General features: G+C 39.1%; 3 protein-coding genes across 4 annotated transcripts; 2 read left to right on the top strand and 1 right to left on the bottom strand.

Moving 5' to 3' along the window:
• The first annotated feature begins 869 nt into the window (after window positions 1–869).
• Window positions 870–7,891, top strand: marchf2 (membrane-associated ring finger (C3HC4) 2). 2 transcript variants are annotated; one of them, XM_080876865.1, is made up of 5 exons: window positions 870–1,204; window positions 3,357–3,654; window positions 4,038–4,233; window positions 4,512–4,721; window positions 4,822–7,891. In XM_080876865.1, exons 2-5 carry the CDS (start codon window positions 3,458–3,460, stop codon window positions 4,978–4,980), a joined length of 762 nt encoding a protein of 253 aa, XP_080732991.1. In that variant the 5' UTR covers window positions 870–1,204; window positions 3,357–3,457; the 3' UTR covers window positions 4,981–7,891. The 2 variants fall into 2 exon arrangements, with proteins under 2 accessions (XP_080732991.1, XP_080732990.1); XM_080876864.1 differs by having other exon boundaries at window positions 4,038–4,242.
• A 3,117-nt stretch (window positions 7,892–11,008) lies between these two features.
• On the bottom strand, window positions 11,009–15,596 carry LOC308393644 (ras-related protein Rab-11B). The gene is made up of 5 exons (XM_080877586.1): window positions 15,431–15,596; window positions 13,998–14,193; window positions 13,715–13,908; window positions 13,541–13,621; window positions 11,009–11,737 (listed from the first exon to the last, which is right to left on the bottom strand). Exons 1-5 carry the CDS (start codon window positions 15,468–15,470, stop codon window positions 11,592–11,594), a joined length of 657 nt encoding a protein of 218 aa, XP_080733712.1. The 5' UTR covers window positions 15,471–15,596; the 3' UTR covers window positions 11,009–11,591.
• Window positions 15,597–21,021: 5,425 nt separating this feature from the next.
• On the top strand, window positions 21,022–27,214 carry LOC308393227 (signal-transducing adaptor protein 1-like). Its single transcript, XM_080876839.1, has 13 exons — window positions 21,022–21,194; window positions 23,075–23,146; window positions 23,262–23,381; window positions 23,479–23,535; window positions 23,631–23,782; window positions 24,074–24,205; window positions 24,508–24,577; window positions 25,186–25,288; window positions 25,381–25,479; window positions 25,929–26,000; window positions 26,137–26,187; window positions 26,301–26,432; window positions 26,544–27,214. Exons 1-13 carry the CDS (start codon window positions 21,108–21,110, stop codon window positions 26,606–26,608), a joined length of 1,212 nt encoding a protein of 403 aa, XP_080732965.1. The 5' UTR covers window positions 21,022–21,107; the 3' UTR covers window positions 26,609–27,214.
• The last annotated feature ends 132 nt before the right edge of the window (window positions 27,215–27,346 follow it).

The following is a 27,346-nucleotide window of genomic DNA, read 5'->3' as shown; positions in this document are numbered from 1 at the left end:
TCCTCAAAAAGTTCAAGGTTCAGTACGTACAGTACTGAGATGTGCTAATTTTTTGGCTAATAGGATCACCTTCTTGGTGCATAAATACTATTTTATATCTGTCCAATTGGTATCTTTGGGACTTTTTGTAGATTAAAATAGAATCTTAGTTGTTACAAAGAGCTTTAAATAGGCTCTTAGTAACAACGTGTCTCAACATAAACTTAAAATTATTTCTTTGCTAAGTTGTCATGTTACGTATAGACATGACACTGGTTCATCCCTTGAGTTTAAAGCATTTTTTTTATGCGTGAATGTTACATAGGTCAGTTGTAAGCAGTTCACCAAGCAAAAAACACTCCTCTGAAAATGGGTGCAAGGCAGAGAAAAGGAAAAATGAGTTGCTCAAGATCAACAGTTTTCAGTTTGACTTTATGGAAGCAAACAAAGAAATGAAGGGCGAATCGAGATTTTTGCACAGTATCATAAATGATGTGATTTAATTATTTGCATGTTTAAGGTTACGTTTTCTCGCTGCACCATCTCGTGGTACAAACTGGTATTACACTGAAATACAGCCCAGGCCCAACTTTAGTACAGATCTCTTCAACACAGTACATAGATGTTTAGAGAGAGAAGTCACAGTGGATGTTTCTTCACATTCTGCTCACAGCTGAAGTTCAAACATAAATAAGGCCGTTTAAACTGTTATAAACTAAACCGAGGAAAGCCACTATGTCACTGACTGAAGCGAAACAAAACTTAAAGTGAAATAAAAACTAATTTAAAAATGCAGATGTGTTAAACAGTGTGGGTTAATGGTTTTGAATTGTGAAGTTTTCCGGTCTCATTGAGCCTGTCATGTTTCCTGTTGGGGCCCCTCCCTTTGGCACGCTGCTGTTTGCGGCCACATTTATAGCCGTCTTCGGGATTTGTTTGTGCTCTGAGACGCCCTGTTTCTTCACCGCAGACGCAGGCAGCTGATGATGATGATGACCCTCTGGGTTGTATTTAAAGCCCAGGGAAAGCGGAAGCCTGGCCTGACTGTTATCAGTTGAGAACTGCTAGCTGGTGTAGCCTTACACTGAGCAGCCTTCATCGTTAGCCGCCTGTGCTGTTCACTCATACATAGTTATTAAACATGAATAGAGAAGGAAATGCGAGCTTTTTCGGACAACAGGACTAAAACATCACCAAGAAGAAAGAGAAGAAGAAGTAGTCACGGGTGAGTAGCTGTTAGCTTTTATTTGTTGCTTTTTTCCACCAAGCGGATGGCTAGCACTTCGCTGACAGCTAGCAAACAACACAGCTGCCGTGAAAGTGAAACTGATTAGAAAATGCTTCTTTATAACGACATTTTCACTGTGACGAAGTTGGATAGTAGTTATTCGTGTGTAAAGAACAGCAGAGATACACACAGCTAATTTGAGTTGCCGCGCAGTTGTACAGTATCATAATTCAACTCTGATCCAGACAATAGTCTGGTTCAAATTCCCACATCTGTCTGCAGCGGTTAGTTCCTGTAACAGAGCCACAGTGAAGGAAAATGCCCCAGTTCGAAAGCTAACTGCATATTAATGTATGAGGGTTTATCATTGTAAGAAACCCATCATTAATCATTCATTCAAACGTGTAATTTTTGTTTGATCTTGACAAAATCCCTGCATTGATGTTCCCCAGCTGACGAATCCATACACACAGCTGATATTTAAAAGACTCGGAAAACAATAGCTTAATAGAGTCAGCGGTTGCCTTAATTTGGGGTTACCTCTTTGTTTATTTAGGTCAGGGATTGTACCTCTTAATCACCCCTGACGTACCCCCTCCAAATCTCCGTATGCATAAACAATAACACCAAGCAGCAATAGGGAAAAAATGCTCTTCGGCTTCACAAAGCTGTTCATCATCTGGCTCTGTTAATTCAGGATTTAACAAATCAAAGTGCATAAGATTGTGACTCAACTACAACGAGCTATAAATAATCATAAAAGGGCTTTGTTGTCTAACTTCTATTTAAACAGTGAGATGCTTGACTTAAGTTGAATCATCTTTTCTCAGTTGCGAGGGTTAGAAACAGCATTCATTGCCAGATGTTGTCTAAATTCTTGTTTGATTGAACAGCAAAATCTCATAAACAGACACAAACATTTCTGCACTGGCTGTCATGTCAAATCTCCTCTTGAAAAACAAGTGTTGGACATGGAAGAGTATACTGGGTTTGCGTATAAATGCTGTAGTTTACCAAGGGTATGTACAGTGCTAAAGAGGTTTTATTATCAACACTAGCCCAGTGTTAACCCACATAAACAACAGACTAGTAGCTCAGTAGTTCTTTAAAAGTAAGTTGATAAGTATTTTCAGTGAATATTCCCCCCAAATCCCCATTAAAGTTCCATATATATCAGACATGCTACTTTAAAATTATTGTTTCTTATTTTATTGCTTGTAATCAGTGTATTTCAATTTTGCTTATTGTGTTCTAATTCATTTGTACAGAATAGGATACATTTTTGAGACAGCAAGAAAAAATGTTGTTAAGGGTTATCTGGGTTAAGACAGCTGTTTATCAGGCTGCTGCACATCACATTCACTGTCACTGACCTCACACTTGGTTTTATAATGGATTAGCAGCTGCTTTTGGGCAAACTGGCCCACCTCCAAACGGACAGCTTTCTTCTAAAAGACGGAACGTCTTTTCTGGATAATTTTAGCCGTTCCCACGTGGTAGGAAATTAATTATTTGTGAAACAGACTACAGACATTTAAGTAACTCTGTCACAGTACTGCAGTGAGCCAAATGACGAACAAACTCTGGTCTACTATCACATTTTTATATATAAAAAATGCTATACGTCAGTGTCTGTTTGATCAGTTATCTGGTTAGTAACCCAGTTACCGACTTCCCTGACAGTACTAGAAACATTAAGAGGGAAGTGGTGAGTTGGGTTATTGCAAAACTGTAATACCATGTTGTTTGCTAGTCATGAACATGAACATGAACATGAAGGTCAATAAAAACAGATGGACTGTAAGCATAATATAGCAAACATAAAATGACTCATCATGATAGTGCAGGCATTGTACTGTAGCTGATTTCCAGAAGTTCCTTTTCCAAACCCAGAACTTCCCTCCGACGAGCCTAATCTGGACACTAAAGTATTAATGGACAAGTGCACACTATAGCACACAAAAAAAACTTACTTAAAACATCACTCAAACTTGTCTCCTTGATCCATTTATTTAGTTTGAGCATTTGCAGAGTAAACCTGGGTTTCTCTAGTATATTAAGTTGGAGTAAAATTACTTGCTATCTCTCCACCACAGACATTTTTTAAAAAACGATAATGCATTGTCTGTGTGTGTCTGTTTCTCTGCAGAGCCACTAGAGAAAAACAGGAGCAGTTTGTGCCTGGCACTCCCCCAGCCTCCCCTCACCTCCAACCCTTCACACCCTCCAGTCCATTCGTGCTGCCAGCGAATGGACCCTGTAACAATGACGACCGGCGGGTGCTGCCACCTCCCTGGCTCTCTGTGTGACTGTGCCAGCAACACAGGCCTGTGGAAGAGCGTGGAGGAAGCGGGCGGTGACGGGTGCCAGGCGCTCTACGTCACCCAGGTCACAGCCATAGATGGACGGTTGCTGTCCTCTGTGCTCAAACCAATGAGTGCACAAAGGTACTTTAAGAATATTACTGTTATTGCTGTAAGATGTTCCACAGGTAAACTTTGAATGGGATTGTATTGTGATGGCAGCTTCTCCAGAGATAGGAAAAAAAAAAAAAAAAAAAATATATATATATATATATACATATACATATATATATATATTTTTGCTATAGTTGCTAAACTTGTGATTATGCCTTGTATTAACACTATTTCAGACAACGCACTTCTCCATTTTTCTTGTTTTTTGTGGGGGTTTTTTCACATTTCTTCACTACACACCCATTGAATATTATTATTATTCTCTTTGGGATAGAATGGTAAAACATTTTTGCTGTGTTTCATGCAGACGATGCCTGCCATTTATAAAAATCTCTGTATATTTTTTATCTCAGTGATGGTCCCATTTGCCGTATTTGCCATGAAGGAGGCAGCAGCGAGGGTCTCCTGTCTCCATGCGACTGCACAGGCACTTTGGGTACAGTGCACAAGAGCTGCTTAGAGAAGTGGCTGTCGTCCTCCAACACCAGCTATTGTGAGCTTTGCCACACGGAGTTCAGCATCGAGCGCCGACCGAGGCCCCTCACAGAGGTAACAAAGGTCAATGCCCTTTGCCTTGTCTGCAACAATCCTTCTTCTCATCCTTTTTATTCATCGTGGTTGGGCTGCTGGTTGTGAATGAGTGTGTATGTATGAAAGTGTGATGGTGCTTTTTATCCGTCTTTTTCTTGTTTTACATCTCTCTGCTTGCTTGCTTCTTTGTTAATGCAGAATGTCTTTTCTCTTCATTAGCTTCTTTCTTTTTACCTGGTTTCTGCCACAGTCTGACTTCTTTCTGTTTTTCTTCCCTCTTACGTCTTACCCCACAGTGGCTGCGAGATCCCGGCCCCCGTAATGAGAAGAGAACACTGTTCTGTGACATGGTGTGCTTCCTGTTTATCACTCCTCTAGCAGCTATTTCTGGCTGGCTTTGCCTGAGGGGCGCTCAGGATCATCTTCAGCTGAGGAGCTGGCTGCAGGCTGTGGGCCTCATTGCCCTCACCATTGCCCTCTTCACCATCTACGTCCTTTGGACTTTGGTAAAAAAAAAAAAAAAGAATTCCCATCCATTATTACTGTAAAGCAGACATTTTCACTCGGAAAGGTTGATGTATAATGCTGCACTTCGGTTTTCTTCAGGTATCATTCCGCTACCACTGTCAGCTGTACTCTGAGTGGAGGAGAACAAACCAGAAAGTACGTCTGCTCATTCCCGAAGCCAAGGAGTCGAACTCTTCCCAGCATTCCTTGCTCTCTAATAAACTGATGAAAAAATCGGCCAGTGAGAGCATCGTATGAGACCAAACGGAGATAGTCGATGATTATTACATCTTTTACGTATGAGGGCTGATTCCCGATGCATCCTGCCCACAGTTTTGACTTTGAAGAAACACCTGTGGGGATTTTTTTTGTGTGTGTCGCTTTTTTTTTCTTTTTCTTTTTTTCTTTGCACCATGGGCTCATATTTTTTCACATTGCATTTTATAATCCTCACATGGGTGCAGGAATTAGCACATTTTAAAGGAATCTGCCTTTCCTCGTGTCAGGTGTTGACCAAGTTTATGCAAAGGCACTGAGGAACGGTGAAAGTGGTGGAAGCATGCAGAAATGGAGCCGAGCTGTCTCATCATCACAGATGTGACAACATGACTGGCTAAAACTGACAGCATAAAACAAGATGGATCGAGTAAACTTGTTAAAGAGGACTGTGAAATTGAATGATTGTCCTGCTTGGTTTAACAACCCATCGATGGTCAGGTATAGCACATCTACTCATTGTGTATTGCGATGATAAAAGCAACTGCTACATACGCCTTTTAATCGTGTGTTACGTGGGCACGCACTTACCTACTTGGGGCTTCTCTTCTCTGCCCACTGAGGATCTCGTTGTATAATCACATATTAGTCTGTAGTTTGAAGATAAAAAGCTTTGATCTTTAATTTTTATTTCATAGTCACATCTGGATATGTCATCTGAGTGGAATCTTTTAACTCGCAGCTTTTACATCATCTCATCCGAGACCAGGCGGCTGCATAACATTTGTAAAGCAGAGACTTCTGCAATAAAACACTGTGGACATCGAGGTTTTCGCAGTACACGAAGACAGTTCTACCAACGTGCACAGTTATGCATGCAAGCAGCACTGTTAATATTTTTTTTTACTCTTATTGTATTCTAAAATCATTTTTTAAACCACTTAAGAACGAATGACTTTCCTATTCCTACTGAAGTAGGGTTTAACAGTGTCCTCATAGAGGTTCTTGTACTATCAATATGTAACAAGTAGGTATTTATATTTATATAGATGGATAGAAACTCCATCACGAGTATTGGTGTGGTGGCTGGGGCAGTGTACAAAAGCGTTATCGGTGTTGCTTGTTATTCATTTTTGGTGTTTTCCTTTTTTCTTTTTTCATGATCATAACAGTCAGAGAATTCCTGCTGTTGTTTAAGTTACGATTAAGCATTTGGTCTAATGTGATGATAAACTTTCTTAATCTGGGATTTTAGTGCTGGTAAACCCTAAAGGTAACCGCCAGCATTTTGATGTTACTGACCAGACTCGCCTGGAACTGGCTGTGTTGGTAGAGTTGGGAGATAGCTGAAGTTGATTACAAACTACAGCGTGTGCCTGGTATTCAGATTTCCGGGTCATATGATGGTCCAGTTTTTGTAATGTGAAACATTGTTTCTTCTCTATGCTTAATTTAGGTTACAGGGAGATGTCTAATTGCTTTTTAACGCATGCTGTAGGCTGTCCACAGGGAGACAAGCTTGTAGATTTAAAAAAACCCTCCCAACATTACATGTACTACTAAAAAAATAATTTAATTCAGTGGATCTAATGAAGCCAATTCAGCTTAGTATTGGTCTGAAATACTTTAATCATTTTTATTTATAGATTTGTCTTTTAATGGGTTGCAATTAAAAGAATTCGTCCCCTTAAAGGGGGTGTTTAAAGCGATATAAGTTTAAAACTAACCTGACGACGACCTGTTTGGTGGATTTTTGATTATAATTCCAAGAAAGGAATTGTTGATGCATGACGCCGTCATGGTGATCAAACTGTGCGATGCCTTTTGATTTAGTTCCATTTAATGAATGCTTCTGCATTTAGTAAATGGGCAAAATCTATCATTCTTGGTTAATTATTTAAATATTTACCTTTAAATCAGTCAGGCTTGAATAGTAATTTATTAACATGATGTGGTGTGTGGTGATGTAAAATTTATCAGAGAGAAATGTGTTTTTAGAAAGGGCTTGTGGTAACATTCAGCAGACAAATCAGATCAGTGAAATTATTAGTTTCCAGCAAGCATCGTATATTTTCCCCTCCTGTCCTTTGTTAATGCTACATAAATGTGGTAAACCCAAAATGAGGTTACCAGTTAAGTAGGTGGTGAAGCGTTAGTCATGTAAAGATGTCTGTTTTCAGGAGGAATGTTGACATATGCTTGTGTTTTCCTCCCTTTTCTCACAGTGCTGCATTACCAGTAACGAGTCATTTCCTTGTTTACATTACCAGTTCCCTTTGGTACATTTCACTCCTGCTCGTTTGATCCGCGTTCTGCCCCAGATAAATATTTGTTTGTGTTTTTAAGAACAAAGGATTACACCCTGCAGTACTGCGGTGTGCTCGTCTGCCTTGCAGGCTTATGATAAATTTGGTCATCCGTGTGTTTACCCGAGAAAGTACTGGAATCTGTTTGTACGATGTGCAAGAAATAACTGATTTTTTTTTTGATGCAATGCAAACTTATTTCCTGTATTGGGAGTCTCTGCAGAGTTGCATCAAACTATGCAACACTTCTCCTTTTTTGGCTACTAAGAATTTCTGACAGTGTTTTTAGAGAAACGTAAAAAGAGAGTCTAAAATGTTTGTCTTAAACGTGTCATGACACGTTTAAGACAAATTTGAGTCGCGAAAGCAAATATAGAAAGGGATTTTTTTAAATTTCTTTGTTGTTACTCAAACAAATGAACACGCAAATGTTAATAATGTTGCGTTATAACACATTTGTGAACTGGGCATGTTGGGTTTTTTTTGTTTCATCTGCAATTTATGTTGCTATTCCTCAGTATTATTTTTTTTTTAATATTGTTAAATACTACAATGTTTATGGTGTGCTGTGGGGTGAAGGGATGTCTTCATCAATGTACTGGTACCTGCAATCAGCCAAGAAATGTTTGCAAAGCAAATAAAACATAATCATAAATTATGTGATCATGAATTTGTCAGTGACAGTTTGTCTGCACTTGTGTAGTGTTGGTAAGGAATTGTCATATATGTTATATAGTGTAGTTATAATGGATGTTTACAAGTCCGTCTAGTGCAGTGACGATGACATGTCATTAAGTCTGTTTTGAAACTCAGCTCAGTGAGCTTGCTAATCCTAATGGAAAAAAAAACAAACGCTAATGTCAAGTCCTTCTATGGTATCCGTGGAGACTCACTCAGTATCTGCTTCCTGTCCGCTGCATGCGGCATAAGCAGCTTAGAGTAACAGAAGTTCAAAATATGCTGTTTTTGTGCAGAGGGTCTGCTCTCCAGGAAGGAAAAATGTTTTTCACAGGTTATTATTAGGAGTCAAAGCAATGTTAAAAGGTGTTTCTTCTGCCTTCCTACTTGCCTGCCTTGCTCTCAGTGACAGCAGTTGCATTCTAGAGATGTAAATCTTGGTGTGCTGCTCCAAGTTAAATGATCTAGATGGTGACCAGATACAAAAGAGCTACAGAGGATATACTCAAGTAAAAAATGGCAATGTATTTTTAAAATATTAAAGGGGGGCTTCTTTATATCCTGTCATATACGCTCTCTGGCCTCTTCATTAGGTACAAATCTTGAGCTGTCAGTCACATGTCATAAACTTTATGCATTTAGACATGGTGATAACTGCTGATGTTCAAACTGAACATCAAAACGTGGAAGAAATTAGATTTTGGTGACTCTGAGTATGATGTAGTTGTTGGCGCCAGACAGGCTGGTCTGAGTGCTGATGTACTGGGGTTTTTCCCAAAGAAAGAATGGCATGAAAATGAGAAAATATCCAGTGAGCAGCAGTTCTCTGGGTGAAAATGTTTTGTTGATGCCAGAGGTCAGAGGAGAATGACCAGACTGCTCTGAGCTGATAGGAAGGAAACTGTAACTCAAGCACTCCCTACAACCGAGGTATGCAGAAGAGGATAGTGGAAGGCACGGGAACCTTGAAGCTGGGCTACATCAGCAGAAGACCACACCAGGTGGCACGCCTGGCAACTGAAAACAGGAAACTGAGGCTACAATTCACATGGGCTCACCAAAATGGGACAATAGAGAATTAGAAAAACGTTGCCTGGTCCGATAAGGCTCCACTTCTGCTGTGACGCATGAGTGGCAGGGTGAAAATTTGGCACAAACAGCATGAAAGTATGGATTCATCCTGCCTTGTGCTGACAGATCAGATGACTGGTGGTGGTGAAGATTTTCCTACAACAACCCACCGCTGACAATCTTCATGCTTCTTCTAATGCCTGCGTCCAACACCTTAGATCATCTCAAACAATAAGTTCACTACACTCGAATGGGCTATATAGTCACCACATCGCAATCCAATAGAGCACCTTTAGGATGTGGTGGAACAGGAGATATGGATGTATGGCCACAAATCTCTGAGGAAGAACTGCATTAACTTGTTGAATCTATGGCAGGAAGAATGAAAGCAGTTTTGAAGGTAAAGGTTCCTACCCAGTGCCCAGTAAGTGTATTTGCAGTGTTACACTGGTGGATGCTCATACTAAAGATGACTAGTTTCAAGTAAAAAAAACAAAAAACCCCAGTTTTTTGCATGTATTGATGATACCCCTAATGTAGTCATCAAGTGCACAAAGCTGGCTCTGAACAGAGGAGCCGACCTACCTGCTGTTCAGGTCTTTTGTTTGCAAGCGGTAGCCAGTCAGAAGGAAAAAGTATATGTATAGATGGATCCATTGTATAAATGGATAAGGAAAAGTTAAAACCTCCCTAAAAAGCCCATTTAGTTGATTCAGAATTCTGCAGCAAGCGAGCTGACAGGGGTAAGACAGAGAGAGCATGTTTTTCCCACACTGCCTTCTTGTCATTAGCTCCCTGTTAAATCCAGAATCAAATATGAAATCCTTCACCTCACTTTAATCAGGCCCTCATGGTACCATACCACTCCAAAAGAGCACTTTGCTCTCAGACTGCTGGTTTACTTGTGGTTTCTAGAGTATTTAAAAGTAGAATGGGAGGCAGAGCCTTCAGTTTTCAAGCCCCTGTTCTGTGGAACCAGCTTCCAGTTTGGATTCTGGAGACAGACACACTCTCTACTTTTAAGATTAGGCTTAAAACTTTCCTTTTTGAAGCTTATAGCGAAGCCTGGATCAGGTGACCCTGAACCCCCCGTAACTACGCTAGGCTGCTAGGGGGTTTCACACTGAGTGCTTCTTCTTCACTCACCTTTTCACTATATCTTTAGACACCACTCCGCATCTAATCATTAATCTCTTGCTCTCTTCCACAATGTGTCTTTTATTTTGTTGCCCTCAACCCCAAACAGTTGTGGTGGATGACCTCCCCTTACTGAGCTTAGCTCTACTGAATGTGTCTTCCTGTTAAAGTGAAGTTTTTCCTTCCCACTGTTGCTAAGTGCTTGCTCAAAGAGGGGGTTGTCTGATTGTAGGGCCTTATAATATAAAGCACCCTGCTGATGCTATTTGGCAATATAAACTGAATTGTACTCTATCAGGGTCCAAGAATAAAACATAGTAATCAAATTTATGATCAAAGATTCGATTCGACTTAAATTTCTGTACTAGCAGCTGTATTTTCAGATTCGAAAACCCAGTTTTCTAACTTCAAAAAGGCGTAATTCAAAGTTTTAAATATTTACATTAGTAGAGTTTAGAATGAGACATTAACATGTAAGCAGTTATGGGCTCAGGAGGTTGAGCGGGTCATCTGCTTATTAGGCTACTTTGGTCAGATACTGAGATCCCAATTACTGGAAAGACGTCAGAGTGTGCCAGCTAAAAAGTGATTAAAAGCATGAAGTAAAGAAGTCAGAGAGGAAAAGCACTGTAAGTACCAGTCCATTGAACATTTTAATGTTTTTCACCTACCTTACACTTACACATGTAAAATAGTTATCTAAGTGACTTCAGAGCTAGAATTAAAATGACAATATTTCAGTTTGTTTTTGTGTGGAATAGTTTAAAATTGTCCACGCAGTTCAGTACATTTCTGATGAGAAAAAACAAAAACAAAAAACACAAACAAACGAAAACCAAACAAGTCAGAGTACGTTAAATATCCATTTAACAAACTGCTTCAGTCAAGGATTTTATTGTAAATTTACACAGTTCTTAAACTGAAAGTAAAACAATGATGACTTCAGCCAAATCTTCTTCAATAAATACATAATGAGGATATTTTTTGGCATGATGTAAGAAGGATGTAAGAGCCACACTGTCAAATAGCACAATACTGCTTCACCTGGTTGGAGTAACTGACTGTAGTTTATTTACACAGCACCATCTAGTGGTAAACCATTGAAATGTATCTCACAACCTCCCTTTAGAGGACAGTGTTTCAGTTCAAACAACTTTACAGGCATCAGTAAGACAGCAAAGACTGCCTTGCTCCTGGATAACAGGAACCTTCACGCAGACTGACTGAGTGACATAAAGGCTTCTGAAATGTTTCTTTCATGGCAGAAAAGAAGAGCACAAGTGACTTCAAAAGTACTTTATAAAACAAAAGTAAAGGTTAAAAAAAAGATTTAAAAAAAAGAAAAGAGGCTAAAGTGGTGAGGGAGTTGGCCGTGAGCAGAGCTACGGGGGGAAAAAGTGCACAGGTGATGTGATGTGGAGGTGAATGTGGAGGAGAGGATGAGTGTCATTGGACAGAGCGTCACAGGCTCTGGCAGCACTGGAGTTTGTTGCCCTTCTGCCCGTCAGTGGTTGGCGGGACACTTATATCTACGACATTGTTGCCTGGAGACTCGTCGTGTGCAGATCTGTCTGCTATCTGCTTCTGTGACACGATGCGATAGATTTCTGCAGACAAATTTGAGAAAGAGGAAAAAAAATTACACTTTTGCAATGTTCATCATTTAAATTTTAATGTTCTTATTTATTTAACTGGCTGTGCAGATTAAATATAAAAAGGTACTATCAGCTGCTCGTGCATTTCCCAGAGGAGTCGCCACATGTTTTGATCTGGCACAGATTTTTATGCCAGATGCCCTTCCTGATGTAACCCTCCCATTTATCCAGGGATCAGCCCAAGGAATACACTAGTTTGTCACCCTGAGGTGGGGTTTGTTTCTCTCTCAGTCCTCTATTTTTAACCAGTGGGTGTAAAGAACGCTAAATGTGTTATTAAATAAATAAATATTTAACAGTAGCATGTAAGTTACACTTACTGATCAAACTAATCTAAATATGAGTGCATTTAAAATGTACCAAATTTAAGTAAATATTAATTACAACCCATGCCTAAATCCCCAGAATTAATACATGTTAAAGTGTGTACAGTAGTTATATAAATGTAATGTCTTTTTTCCTGCTTCTATCTGGCATGCAACTAACATACATTACTGTCAGAAAAAAGTCTTGATTCGCCATCATTTCTTTACATTTTACAAGGAAACTGACAGCACAGTCTTCAGGAATAGTTCTCCAGGCTTCCTGGAGAACATTAAAAGCTTTTCTTTAGATAATGGATGTCTTTTTTTCCCCATTCCCTGACAAGATGATCCCACACTCCTTCAATAATGTTCAAGTCTGGGCTCTTAGGAGGCCAGTCCTTACCTTACAGTGTTCTGTTGTGCGTTTTTCTTCTCAGGTATGCCTTTACTGGATTGACAGTGTGTTTGGGATCACTGACAAATGAAGCCGTTGCTCAGATTTGGCTTATTCAAAATCTAACCGTTCTTTTCTGTATTCATTAATTTTGACAAGATCTCCAACACCACTAGCTGAAATGCAGCTCCAAACCATGACAGAGCGTCCACCATGTTTTATAGATGGTTGTAGACACTCTCTGTTGTACCTCTCTCCCGAGTTCCTCCAGACAAAATGATGGCAATATAAACTTTGGATTTCAAATTTGGATTAATCACTCCATCAGGCCTCTTGGCATTATTTTTCAGTCCCATTCTTGTGTAACTTGGCAAACACCAGCCTTTTCTCTCTATTTTCGCCATGACTTTAAGATACTGATAGACGTGCCACGTCTTATTTTGTCCTTCATTTGTCCAGTTTCCCCTGTTGTTTTAAGGATATGCTGCACAGCGTGCTAAGCTACGCCAAGTTTTCAGATAAAGCTCATTGAGAATCACCTTGTTGATGCAAAACACTACCATTGGCTTGAGTTGGGTGGCTTTTTTATGCTTCAGTTGGCTTAACATTAACATTAATTCACTGCATTTACAGCAGTCAAATAATCAATTTTTCAGAAAAAAAGCACACTGGGAAGCTATAATATAAAGTGCATCTACATGTCATCATACAGATGTTAACATGTATAATACTGCACATACAATGACTGCAACATTCAAGTTGTAAAAAAGTCCTTCACTAAGAATGAAACGAACTTACTAACCTTAAAAATCGTGGTCAAAATATTGAGCATAACATGACTTATTTTAACAATAGTTAATGTAGTTACCCATACTTGTTTATCATCAACATATTCAACTAATAACGAATGTTGGGGACATCAAAAATCATTTCACAGTGACAAAATCTATACTGAAACATTTGATGAAATTACATGAACTGGTCACTACCAGTATTATGATTTTGGTAGATGCCTTTTATCAGATTTCAAAATAAAAATTCTGTGTGCATTCCTACCTGTTAAAATGTTCTTGAATGCCTCCTCTACATTCGTGGAGTCCAATGCTGACGTCTCAATAAATGAGAGTGTGTTCTTTTCTAATACGAGAAGAGACGTTCGACACTTGAGATATGCACAAAATCACACTGAGCGCAGACTGTTTGGCATAATTGTGTCTCAGTGCGATTTACCTGCGAATGCTCGGGCCTCATCAGTGGGCACGGCCCTGAGGTGTCGGAGGTCGCTCTTGTTTCCAACCAGCATTATGACAATGTTGTTATCAGCGTGGTCCCTCAGCTCCTTCAACCAACGTTCAACGTTCTCATATGTCAGGTGCTTTGCGATATCGTAGACTAGGAGAGCTCCTACCGCACCGCGATAATACCTAAGTGAACCAGCATAAACGGAACGATTAAAATACTGTCAATACAGCACGATCGTGTAAGCTAGTTCAGACAAACTGAAAATACTCACGCTGAGGTGATGGCTCTGTAGCGCTCCTGGCCAGCTGTGTCCCAGATCTGAGCCTTTATCGTTTTGCCGTCCACCTGAATGCTTCGGGTGGCGAACTCCACCCCGATGGTGCTCTTGCTCTCCAGGTTGAACTCATTTCTTGTGAAACGGGACAGCAGGTTACTTTTCCCTACTCCAGAGTCTCCGATTAGTACAACTAGAAACAATACAAAAATTATATTTAGACTTTAAATGAAAAGCACTCAAGGAAATTGTACTTTTAATAGTGTCCCATAGGCGGGTCTGTGACCAGTGACTGGATTTCTACTTTGTTTTTACACTTAATTTAAACAGACTCATTTTTAGCTGCAGGATTACAGATTTTACTACAGAATTTACAGCCATGCTGAAAGTGCTGAACTGTTGCTTTCTATCTCTAGCTATCAGACTTTGCCCTTTTGGGAATGAGGCTATTAGAAGTTGCCAATATCCTGCTCTATGGGAAATCTGACTCATCAGTTTCTCAACGCCTCTTATTGCTGTGTCGTAACGAGTCATCAGTATCTTACAATCAGTATCCAATGGCTTCTCTAGACCGCCTTACTTTGATTTGATATTTTTAAGAGATAGCTACTTGGCCATTCATAGTGTTTCATCTCAGGTTAGTATCACAAGGGAGGAAATAAGGATGCCACCTATTGTGGTCCCATTCTGACAATGAAACCTAATCAACATAACTGTAATCCTAGGAGTAAATGGATCATATGATCAGGGCTTGGTATTTGTTTGGTATGAAAATATGCTGGCTTTTGATGTTTGGAAAACACCTGGGAGCAAAACAGGGCTCTACTGGAGTTTCCTCCTCTTTGCTTTCACTGGGAGCGAGTTTCCTCCCTCAGGCTCCAGTTTTGTTTTGTTTTTTTGTTTGTTTGGGTTTTTTTTTGGGGGGGGGCACAAAGAGGAATCCTGTTTTCTTAATCATTTCATCTGAGTTTAGGAGGCAGTCTAAAGAAAGCAGACCATTGCTGGAGCCCCTGCTTAAATAGCAGACGGCTACGTGTGGCCACCGCAAAGGAAAACTTCTCTTCCATGCCAGTAAAGTTTAATTAATGCAGAAGTAATGGCACCATCCGTCTGACTAGCCACTAGCTTGCAGCGCCACACGCCCTACTTTCTAGAAAAGCCCAAACTGCTAGCTGTAAACCTCGGTACAAAAGAAACAGCACCGCACCTAAAGTAACGGTAAATATGGGTTTAATTAGAGGAAGCGACGCTTCAATTGTAAAATAAAATAATAATAATAAAATAAAATGTAAAAAAAAAAAAAAAGGGGGGGGGATCTCGGGTTAGCTACAGTTAGCAGCCACCACCAGCTGATTTTCTACCCGGCGGTACCGCAGCTAGCATGCTAACTGACACTGAACCCGTCCAGAAGCGGCAGCGGTTCCGCTTACCTTTAAACAAGAAGTCGTATTCATCGTCCCTGTTCCCCATCGTTTGATACTATCGCCCTCCTTTTTGAGATTGCGGTGATGAGAGTAGGTAGGTTTCCCTGCCCAAACCAGGGTGGTGCGCCAAGATGACGAGAGACAATGTGCACGGAGCGGAGCCGCTGACACGGTCACGTGACTGCCCGCTACGCAGTTGCGCGTACCGAGAGGAGGCGATGCGGTTAGTACTGGGAAAAGTCTCCCTGTGGATACTTTACATTCATTTACCTTCTTATTATAATTCGACTTTTAATATGTTGTGTTTTTAAGGTTATAAATTATGTCATAGTTTTTGAGGTTTCTGACGTTTAATTTACAGACATATGAAAATGAAAAACCAAGTACATCCTTACCGCTTCCATAGGAATAAAGAGGGTAAGTAACAGGCAGGTGCCGGTAATCAAATGCAACAAGTCCTTCATTGTACAGAGAGATTATTCACAAATTGAAAACATTCAAGACAGCTGCCAGCAAATTCACCCTTAAGTTACATGTTCAAGTTCATGATTGTACAAATAGAAAACAGCAAGAATGACTTGTTTGGAAAGGAAGGAGAAACCCTCCTCTTACCAGAAATAACTGCCAGCACGGCTTATCTGCACCTGAACAAACCACAAGACTTCTGGAACAAAGTGGAGATATTTCACCATGCACAATGAAAACAAATCACAGCATATCAGGAAAAACGCCTCATACCATAACTGTCAAACATGGTGGTAGAGGGGTGATGGTTTAGGTTTGTTTTGCAGCCACTGGGACCTGGACACACTACAGAAAATGAGTCGACCATGTACTCCTCTGCATACCAAAGTATTTTGGAGGCCATTTGTCTGACAGCTAGATGTTGGCTCATGCAATAAGAAAACAATCAAGGTGTTGTAATGGTCCAAAGTCCAGACCTGAACCCGACTGAAGTTTTGTCTCAAAAGCCTTAGGACAGCTGTGCAATGCAAATGAATAAGAGTGGGCCAGAATTCTTCCAAAATAATTTGAGTGACTGATAAAGTCACACAGAAAACAAGTTATTGCTGCTAAAGGTGATTCCACATTTAGCAAGTTACTGATTATGGGATGTGATCAGTTTTTCACAGGACTGCAGAGAGTCCCTTGAAGACTTTAAAAAAAGTCACATACAAGTATTTTATTTGCATTGCTTTAGTTTTCCATCCAAACAAGGAAAAAGAAAAATGGAAAAACACATAATACTGATGATGAAACTGAGTGCTAGCCATCCCACACTCTTACAAAGTTGGCAGTACTGATTTCTCCAGCTGCACTGTGCTGAGAAATGGTTAAACAGTTTTGTATATTAAAAAATGTGTTGTGTATTTATTTTAAAGATCCAACAATTAAAGAAATTGGCCCAACAAACGTGATAAACTGCTGCCCATGTTACAGTCTGTGGACGTCAGGCCAATCAAGCTGTAGTACAATAGTGGCCAAATGTTTTGGCACTACCAAAACTAAACTTATATATATTTGTTAAATTAAATCTTTGAAACTTATGAAGCCTTTGTGATTGTTCTTCACTGTATCATAGAAACATCTTTGTGTAACTGCCAAAACTTTTGACAAGTGTAGGACAAAAAAGCAACACCAGGGGACAGCAATGCTTTGGTCTGAACCAACTCTCTACTTACAACTAATCTGACAAATCTATATCATCCAAGTCCATCCAAAACTTTTGAACAGTGGTCAAATGTAGAAAAGGCCCAAAACAGCTAAAGAAAGGAACCTGTGTGGCCAACACTGGCAAGATATTTGAATCTCATCAGCTCTTGAAATGGTGATATTTATGCAGTGCTTAACTTCAACAAATGTATAAACTAATAAACTTAAGATGGCACACCTACAAAAAAACCTCTACACCCTTCTCTTGTCAAATGAATGTACAATAAACTGTGCAGCCACTTACCAGAAATCAGAGAGATTTGCAGTGAGGGCGAGGACTCTTGGGTGCACTCGCTGTTGCTTCTTTTTTTTTTTTTTTTGGTTTCAACTTTTGTGTCCATCATCTAAACACCTTTGTGAACACAAGAATTCATAATCAACCACTATAAACAGTGATTCACGCTAAATGTGGTTTAAAAAAAAACACACACAACTTAAGTACAATACTCACTTCTAAAGGAACTCAAGTGGAGAGCTGTGGATTTGCAAATTTTAAAGACATTGCAAAATTTATTCATGTTGATAGGATGTGGATTCAGGCTGCCAGCTGGTGTATTGAACTTGCAAGTTCAACAAATACCAAGAAGAAACCAAAAAAGCTCCCGGGGTGTTCGCTATAAACACATGCAGGTCAAGAGCCAGCAGAGACAAAAAATAACGCACTTCGGGGCCCTTTTTATTGACGACACCTCCACCTTTTGTTTATCTTAATAAATAAATTGAATACATTTTCAGATTTATTCAATCCCCATCTTACACTGTATGTTATTCCCCAACTGTGTCCGAATCTTTTCCTTAACAATTTCCCATTAGTTGTGTTTATTCATGTCTTACTTTGATCAACATGTCAATTTACATCATTTTGGTCCTGCATGATATTTGACACTTGTGTTACATCACTGTCTGGGCACTCCACCCGGAGCTTATGATTTGTTCTCATTGTGGTTATTTTGACAGGTCGGTGCTGCGGTAGATACGCAATGATGATTGTTTTACTCGCTTTTTTTTTTTTTTTTACATATACCCCACAGATCCATTGGGTGGTGGATATTCAGGTAATAACTATAATATCTGTGTCTGTCTTTCTAACTGCCTCTCACACTTTAGGGCCAACGTCAACAGACTGGGACAGATGACTTCACCAATACTGCGCTCTGAAAAGTGTGCTTTCGTGACAGATGGGCTGTAAATGATGATTCAAACTTGGAAACATTTGTGCATCATTGCGGATAATAGTCTTCACTAAGAAACCGGAAACTACACCGTAACCTTCCAGGTAACATGACGCACCTTCAAAGAAACGTAACTATGCGTCAGGTCGAGGCAGACCTCGGGACTTGAGTGCCGTGGATGTTATCCGCGTGCTTCAGTTCGCCTGAATCAAGATGGCACAGCGACATATTTCGCTGTTGCTCTCTGTTCAAAGCCTAAAAGTTGGATTGTTGGTGGTGAACCCATATTTAAACGGAAACAGTTGCATTTTGTTCTCTGAAAAGAACTAAAAGAAATAATATTTAACATCTTGTTTCTGTAGAAATTGAGAGCTTATGATTTCAGATTTCAGAATGGAGGCTGGCTTTATATGTAGCGTTAAAAGTAGAGCAAAAGTTTTCTTTTTTTTCCTTTCTTTTTTTCTTTTTACAAATCAATAATATATTTTCACATAAAAACATATATTAGCAGTAAAAATTATTTTTACATAGCTTAATGTTTCTTGATTTACAGTAACTCTGTACTATTTTTAACAGTAATGTTGAATTTTGTTTTTCACTGTAATGTTCACGGATATTTCTTTTTTTTTTTTTACAGTGTATAGGTATGAGCCCTGCGTAAATGAACCTTAGGCTGGATTGTTGATGTTAAACTATAATGGCTAAGAGTGAGTTACTTTGTAAAGATCAAAGATCACACATTCACAGAGTAAACACTGCTAAGGTAACGCCAAGGCCCAACCTTAACGTAAATTCGGGAACTGCTATTTAATCTTATTTTTTTCCTGCATTGCTTTGTGTTGTGTGTTTGCACAGTTATTTCAACACGAGGAACAGCCCTAAAATCGACAAAAACATGTTTTTGTTGGTGGCGCTGGCATCTGAAAATGTGACTTCGTGTCCTCAGTTCATTTTGTAGCAACAGAAAAAAAATACACGATTATTACTACGTCATCTTTCATGCAACACTGAGCTCAGCAACGTTCTCATGGAATCAGATTACCAAAAAACTTTGACAAGATTGAGAATAAAGTACAAGTTGATGGCTAATCTCAGGACCTGTTTCATGCTATCTGAAAGAAGCCTGTGCTATTTTTACTAAAAACCGTGATGATATCAAGTTATGGCTCCTGATTAACCGAAAGATTAGGCGTGATACGTCAAGATCACACCTTGACGTGTCCCGCCATTGTTTCACTGCCTGTACCTTGGTAGTGGTGCACCCTTAACGGGTCGCCAGTTCTAGGCAGGGCTAACGAGGGCTAAAGAGAGACAGACAGTCAAAATTCAGTCAAAAACTTCATTTACATTTGGGCAATTTAGATTCACCATTTAACCTGACGCCCTTAAGCGCATGCCTTTGTCCTGTGGAATACCTGGAGAGAGCCCACGCAAATTTAAGCAATGTGCAATTTCTTGGTTATAAAAAACAAACACCATTTCCCATCTTACAGCGTTAGTACACTATACTTTTTTAAAGGTGCAGGCTGTATTATATAGAGTAGCCTAACTTCTGTGTATTGTATAGGAAAGGAGCAACAAATCATAAACATTTGAATTGAATTTGAATTATGTTGTAAAGACCCTGCACGCTATAAGTATTTTAAGCATGCCCAAGTTATAAACTTTAGAATAATTCAAAATGAATCAAAAATCTTTATATGGAGTATATTGTTTCCTCATAGTTCCATACTGTGTGGAGCTATGGGACCTGCAGCACGTGCAAAACAAAGATTACTATTACTAATACTAATACTAATACTAATACTAAACCTAAGCTAAGGCCAACTAAACAGAAAACAAGCGGAAAACACATAGTGTACTTAGAAATCTAAACTAAAATAAAAATATAGAGTAAGAAAAATAAGTTTGGTTTTAGTCTTTGCCAGTTTCGTCAGATTATGTCAACACAACCTGCCAAGCAAGTTTTGGTGCAAATGTTTAATCAGAGTGCCCCAGATGACTAACCTTCATATTATAACCATTTAAAAAAGGCCTAATCCTCAAACAATGAAGACTAAATTGAAATTAGCAAACACACTCTGGACTGAGCCCATTTAAAACCAAATAAAAATAGTCACGATAAGAAATTCTAAAACAACTGCGCTTCAAAGCAGTGAATAATCTACAAACAAACTGTATGCAGAGGTTTGAAATAAGCTATGAATTCAGGTCAGAGATTTTCTAAAAGCAGGTCTCTGGACAGAAATCTGGAAACTGTATACCTGAGAAACAGGTAAACAGGTGAAATGGTTCTGGAGCAGACTTGTGAATGAGTAGCTGACTATTCAAAGTTAATGAAAATGTAAAAAAAAAATAAAAAATAAAAATGAAGTGGTAAACACATGTACTAGTTACTAGTGGCCATTGATGATGGCAGGTCTAAAAAGCTAACGCTCCAGCTCAACAGCTTTATGGTTTGCGTTGTTTCCATTTAATGACCTGTGAATTATTTACTGTAAATAATGACTGAAGAACATACACGCTCTGATGAGCATTGTGCTTTAGTTCTTTTGAAGTTCATTAAGGTGTAAATACCAGGCGCTGGAGTTTGTTCCAAGTTGCAAGAAAAGGTAGTTTCCGTCCTCAAGAAACACCCACCCACTTCGCTCTTTGACCAATCATTGGTCGAGGGCGTGGCCCAAGGACTGAGTTGTTTTATAGTCAGGCAGCTGGGGCACTTTTCATACATTTGTAGGAGAATTGAGTTCGTATTCACAGTATAATCTGACTTATTCTGAACAACGACACTTGCTGTGATGGCAAAGCGAACAAGGCGACCGAGGGACCAGCTGCCAAACTGTTACTATGAAGGATACATGGAGAAGAGATCATTCAATGATGAGGTAAATAAGATTTTTGCTTGGTTGTTTGTGCAGATATGTGACCGTTGTGTACTCACGCTTACAGCAAACATGTCATTATTTTCCATCGAGGCTTCAGGTTTTTAACTTTCAAACAGTTTAGTCAGTTTTTGAGTTTAAATGTCCATGAATTTCTCATAAACGATCAAGACCTGATGAAGCAAAGTCTTTCTATTGATTGATACTGTCCAAAAGAATTTACTCTTATATATAAGAGAGAGAAAAAGAGCAAATCCTTACAACTGAAAAGTGCAAAAATGTGACCACTTTTGCTTGAAATGTTGTCAAATTCGTTTCCTTATTGTAAAGCAATCAATTAGTCTGAAATATGTTTTCTGTTTGTTGTGTGTGTGTGTGTGTGTGTGTGTGTGTGTGTGTGTGTGTGTGTGTGTGTGGTAACAACAGAGGAACATGAATGATTGACCTGCCAACCATGTGCAGAACATGCCATTAATGTTCCTAACAACTGCCAACTGTTAAATATTTTTATTTACTTATTCATTTTAATGTCAGGGCCATTTAGTGACTTCAAAGAGGACTTCTATGCTTTTTTGGGCAATATTTCATTTTGTTTGTAGTTCTGTAGTTTTTTTTTCCTGCACAAGCCCGTGCTTTATATAAACTGTACTCCAATGTAATATTTGTACTTAGTCTTTACAACGTTATGCTTGAAATGATAAAACAGCACTGCATTGGCATGGTTACTGCTCAGTTACCCTTTAAAACAGATGTAGGTAAAAGACCTAGATAGAAAAAAACAGTTTACTGTGGTAGAGAAGCTCCTTGTCATTTTCACATTTTTTTTCTGCCTGTCAGACTGGTTTGACTTCTTTATTGCTTTTGTCGTAATCATTTGAGAAAACCAGGAACTAACACAAGATATAAACTAGAACATCAAGCTTTAGAGATCATAAATCCTGAGGGCTGTTCTTACAAGGTGTTACTGATAAGACTGTGCACATGAGACTGAAAGGCAAGCCTTTATCTCACTTTATAAATTCAACACAATTTGTTTGAGCTTGGCATCGAATGCCTTAGAGATTTTGCCATCAGCCTTAATATTTGCCAGCAGGTCACAGTGTTGGAAAATGGAAAAAGAGAGCTTCATTCGGGTCTTTGCTTTGTCTGTAGACCAAAATAAGATGAAATTATACATGAAATGTCTCTGGTTTTCTCAGTCTAGGCAAAAAAAGTCTGGGGAGGCATTGGTGTACCCGTTGAGTGAAACTGACGTCTGCGTGACTTCATACAAAATCTTTGCATTGTGCATTGCTCTATTCTGAACTTCCTACAGTGTGACAGCCACACAATAGTAAAACCTTGCATAACAGACAAATGCAGAGTTAACACTAAAACTGATAAAATCAAAAACAAAGAAATCAATTGAAATCAAGCTGAAATGATAACAAAACTGTAAAAACCAAATAAACAAACAAAATAAAAACTAATGGAAAAAAATCCTAACTTTGTTCGTACACATACCGGGATTTGACACACTTTACACACCAACACATTTAATTATTTCAGTGATGCAGCGTCATGATTCCCCTCAGGTCCAAAGGAATCCAAACAAGCATGTAGAGCAGAGTTATTAATATCATACACCTGTATCTGTTGAGGTTTCTCGGTTTCCTTTGCGGTAAAGGAATCAGTTGACTCATCAGGTCTTTCCCAGAAATGTCATCAGCCTGGTTTTTGTTGATGTTGTTGTTTTTTCCTTTGTTGTGTAACTTTGCTTTCTTCTTTACTTGGAAGGAAATAAATGAAATGGATAAAAGAAAATGGATGATTTTATTTTTAAAATATCTATCCACGTGTCTGGATTCGTCACTTTTCTTGAGCTGTTTTTCTTTTGTGTGCAGACATCTCAGAAACTGTGGACCGCCCTTTGTGGAAACACCCTTTTTTTCTTCAATGACAAAAAGGACTGCGATGTAAGTTGACTTAATGAAATTCACAAATTTGAATTATTCTTTTTAAAAAACAACAAACAAAAAACCCCCCAAACTTTTCTTGATTAACCCTCTTTGACTGTGTGTGTTTTATCAGTACATAGAGAAACTGGATCTCAGTGGATTTATCTCAGTAACAGATGAGACCAGACAGGACCGTAACTTGGATGCAGCCAGATTCAATCTCCGACTGAAAGGCGGAAATATCAAATTCACCGTAAGGGAATATGTGGAATACATGCAACTGGTCTGATTTCTATCAAAGGAGGATGCTCTGTTTTTGACCTTTTCCTCCTCCTCTGTCACTTCTTTAGGTCCCAAATGCAGAAGTTCGTGAGTTTTGGAAGGGCTATATCCAAGCTGTAGCTGAGGTCTGTGGTACAAACCTTTATCTCACTTTATAGAAAAATAACAAGCTGTAGATGTAACACAGAGTATTTAAAATTATTATTATGTATTCCTGCAGCTGGCTGTGCCCACCTCTCTGAATCTGCTGCCAGGTCAGATCCACATGCTGAAAGAGGCAGTACAAAAGGAAACTGAGAGAAAACAGAACAGCCCTCCATCTGCTGAGACCAGCTGCCCTTCTTATGTCACCCTACAAGCAGACATGCCAGCGTCAGTATCAAAGACACTCGTGACTTTTGCACTATTGCTGACTATGTTTATGGCGAAGAGGTGTTGCTATAACTGTAAATGCGTTAACTGGTATTTAACTGAATTATCTGCATTTTCATTCTTGGAAAAAAAAAGAAAAGAAGCCAGACATGTTGGAATTTTGTTTTCTTTGGAAAGAAGTCAAGATTGACTCTAATGCCAGAAACATTCTTTGCATATGCATTCCATTAGAATTTAATTATATACCGAGCTCAGCTGCTGATGAGTGACACATTTGTGTCATTCCTATAGCTGTTACCACAATGTCTCCCGCCTGGAGGCCGAGCTGCTTCTTGACAGAGAAGTCAAAAGAGGAAACCTGCTGCTGAGACCTGGAAGCGATGGGAGCTCCTTCGCTGTCAGCACCAGGCAGGACTTGGACAGGTACGCACACACATCGGACACAGATATAAACATGTACTCACTCATTCATATATAACACAAATAATATACAAACTTAATTCCCAAAAAGTTGTGATGCTGCGTAAAATGCTAATTAAAACAGAATGGAGTGATCTGAAAACCTCATAAACCCATCATATTGTTTATTCACAGTAGAACTGAAATATGGATTTATTTATTCTGTTTTTACGTTACGCTTTGCACAGTGTCCCAACGTGGCTGATAGCAATAACTATGCTGGTATTTTATTCAGGTTTAAAGTTTATTCATTTTTTTTCTTGCAGCCCTTTAGTCAAACACTACCGCGTGATCCGAAAACACGACGGCGGCTTCATCATTGATGTGGAGCCTAAAGTGAGTATTAACACCAAAGCCCAATTCTGGGTTCAGTTGTACATGTGTGCCTCAAAGAAAGGAGCAACTGAGTAACTTAAGTGGAATCTTTTATTCTCTATACAGGTTTTGCCTTTTTTTTTTTATTGCTTTATGAAATCTTCTGTGTGTGGCTTACACCCACATGGCAGTGACAAACAGTGCAACACACACACACTGCTGCCCTTGATAGAACTTTTTTTTTCATGGTTTTATTGGCGATAGAGATAAAGTGTTATGACCTCCTGGAAAACAATAAGGTATTTAACAGTAAAGGCTGTGGTGGGAATAAAATTGTCATGGCAGCAGATGATTGTTTTAATCTGGCTGCTGTTTTCACGACTCAGCCTGGTGTGTGTGGTTTTTTGCATTAGTTTGCGGGTACAACGCTAGGTTTGTGCTTGAAAGTTGCATACATTTCCTTCTGTGCTCTCATGACACACCTCAGTCTGTAAAGTGAATTTCAGCAGCAGTGCTCACTGCAGTTCCTGCAAGACATTTTATTGTTGCAGGTCCATAAATGACCAAGTCAACACACGCACACACACACCCTTGTTAACTTTGTGTATTTGATTATTCTCTCTGTGCAGGTCACCTGTGACACTCTGCACGATATGATCAGCTATTTAGTGACATCAACTGACGGAGTTTTGATTCCCCTCATTATTGAAGAACCATATGAAAAGAAATTATGTATGTACAGAACCTGATATAGTCCAGTCTCTATTTGTTCTTCTGTAATAATTATTCCATGACTAATATAAGCTATGGACTTTTTTTAACAGCTTATATTTCTTCTGATAATGAAAATGGAGAAAAGAGTGTTCAGCAGCCCTTGCAAAAAGGTCCTCCACCAAGCCTTCCTTCCAAGCCTCCCAAACCAGGTATTTTCCATTAACACAAACTCATACATCAGTCTGTTTACTCTGCTTTGTAAGCCTCTTTGTTTTGGTGCAGTTGGGAGATTCCTCCTTGAGATTTAACTTTAGTTTCTTCTTTTGGCTCTGGACTTTGAAATTAAATGCTAATTACCATTAAACTTTAATTAATTAAACTGTAATTTAAGAAAATCTGCACAAAATATCACAGTAAACAATCGTTTGAAATGATATTGAATTCATTCCAGACTCCTGTGACTAAAACATATTACGTTAACCTTTATTTACCTGAACATAATATGCCGTGTTTATTGTCTGCATATTTGTGTTTTCCCAAGGTTGCTGGTTGAAATAGTACCTGTTTTTTTTGTTTGTTTGTTTAAAATCTGGTCATTTTCTTTCTTTATTTTTTATTAGGTGCTCCAATAATCAAAATCATGTCTTCTATTTTCCAGTCTGTAGAAAAACACCATCTCCTGAACCAGAGGAATTGCCAGTGGAAGAGTGCTTGTATTTGAATGAGAACTGTGAGTATCACCATTGTCACATGTGCCATCAATCAGCTCATCCATCATGAGTTTTTTGTTATGTTTCACAAGTGTAAACAGGTGTGACTTCATTTTTTCCAGTTACTGTTTCTAAGCAATGTCTGTGTTCAAACAGGGAATGAGGAAGCAGAAGAGACAGAAGATTCCTCAGTCAATCCGTTGCCACGTAAGTGGCTCTCGATCTCTATCTCGCTTTCTAATTTAAGAAACTATTGGAAAATATTCACTTTGACGCTGCATGGTTAATTCCCCCCTTGTATGTGTCTGTCTTCACTACAGAACCAGAAGGGAAAACCCAGAAAATTCCACTCATGCCTCCAACTCCTGCACCTCGCAAATTTTTTCCCTCCTCCGTTTCAACCACAAAACAAGATGTGAAGGTGAAAGCCGTTACAGACCCCGATAATCAGCGTAGGTTCACTTTAAGGCTTTTTCCTACCTCAGTGAAATCTGAAACACATTTAATATTTTTCTAAATTTTTCTAAATAGTTATTTTTACTTTTTTCTCATGTTGCTTTTAGTTGCTCGCGCAACAATATCTGAGCTGAAACTTCGGCTGGAAAAAAACAAGGGCAAGTGCCAGTGACCTCTCGTGACGGGAGCCCCTGAGAGCAATCTCCATCTGTGACAATATGGCAAAGCTGCTGTGTCAGACCGTCCCTGCAAGATGAACCGACACATGGGAGCAGAAACGGGCCGCTGATAACCTCCCCCTGCTCCGCAGTGTAGCTCGGCTCTGTCGGCAGCACAGAAGCAGCAAAGCCTCTCAGAGGATTAACGTGCTATTGATTTTTGCTTCTCTTGGACACTCGTTAGCAAATTAATCAACTGTAAAGAGCAGTGCACATGTCACATTATCTATACCTTTCTCTTGTACACTTTGCACATTTGCCAATGAAAGTGGCACTTTTTTTCTTTGTTCTATTGAATCACATTTATCAGTGTTTTTAGATTTTTTGTTTTTTTAAGATTTCCATAGCTACAATGGTTATATTCTGCCTTACAGGCAGGATGTTCATATTTGAACTGTAGTGTATTACTGCCCACCTTTTTAGTGATGCAGCCCTATGAAGAAAAACAGAACTGCCAGACGAACTTTTGGTTTCTGTAAATGTATCGTATAAAATTTTTATTTTTTTTACTGAAGTAAAACTTGCTCTTTCGCATCAGGTCATGTGATCAAGCAAATTCTAGTAGGTGCCATGCAGCAACAGGATAGGTTTTATGACTGTCTGTGCCAGGTCTATTTCCGCTTTATGTATTATTCATACAGCCAAACCTTTTTGTCCTCCTTTGTTGATTTCTGTTTTGAGACAGACATCCA

The sequence above is a fragment of the Rhamphochromis sp. 'chilingali' genome, assembly GCF_963969265.1.
Source record: "Rhamphochromis sp. 'chilingali' genome assembly, chromosome: 3".
Taxonomy (NCBI): domain Eukaryota; kingdom Metazoa; phylum Chordata; class Actinopteri; order Cichliformes; family Cichlidae; genus Rhamphochromis; species Rhamphochromis sp. 'chilingali'.
Note: the sequence above shows the minus strand (reverse complement) of the source record. Positions and strands in the feature narration are given on the sequence as shown.

Bases quoted from the DNA above. Each gene is read 5' to 3' on its own strand.
- marchf2 (XM_080876864.1), top strand. From the start codon at position 3,458: ATGGACCCTGTAACAATGACGACCGGCGGGTGCTGCCACCTCCCTGGC. The intron at 4,243-4,511 runs GTCAATGCCCTT...CTTACCCCACAG, and splicing joins CCCTCACAGAGGTAACAAAG to TGGCTGCGAGATCCCGGCCC. The intron at 4,722-4,821 runs GTAAAAAAAAAA...GGTTTTCTTCAG, and splicing joins TCTACGTCCTTTGGACTTTG to GTATCATTCCGCTACCACTG.
- LOC308393227 (XM_080876839.1), top strand. From the start codon at position 21,108: ATGGCAAAGCGAACAAGGCGACCGAGGGACCAGCTGCCAAACTGTTAC. The intron at 23,147-23,261 runs GTAAGTTGACTT...GTGTTTTATCAG, and splicing joins ATGACAAAAAGGACTGCGAT to TACATAGAGAAACTGGATCT. The intron at 26,188-26,300 runs GTAAGTGGCTCT...TCTTCACTACAG, and splicing joins CTCAGTCAATCCGTTGCCAC to AACCAGAAGGGAAAACCCAG.
- LOC308393644 (XM_080877586.1), bottom strand. From the start codon at position 15,470: ATGGGGAACAGGGACGATGAATACGACTTCTTGTTTAAAG. The intron at 13,909-13,997 runs GTGAGTATTTTC...TGGTTCACTTAG, and splicing joins TACAGAGCCATCACCTCAGC to GTATTATCGCGGTGCGGTAG. The intron at 11,738-13,540 runs GTAGGAATGCAC...ATTTGTCTGCAG, and splicing joins ATTCAAGAACATTTTAACAG to AAATCTATCGCATCGTGTCA.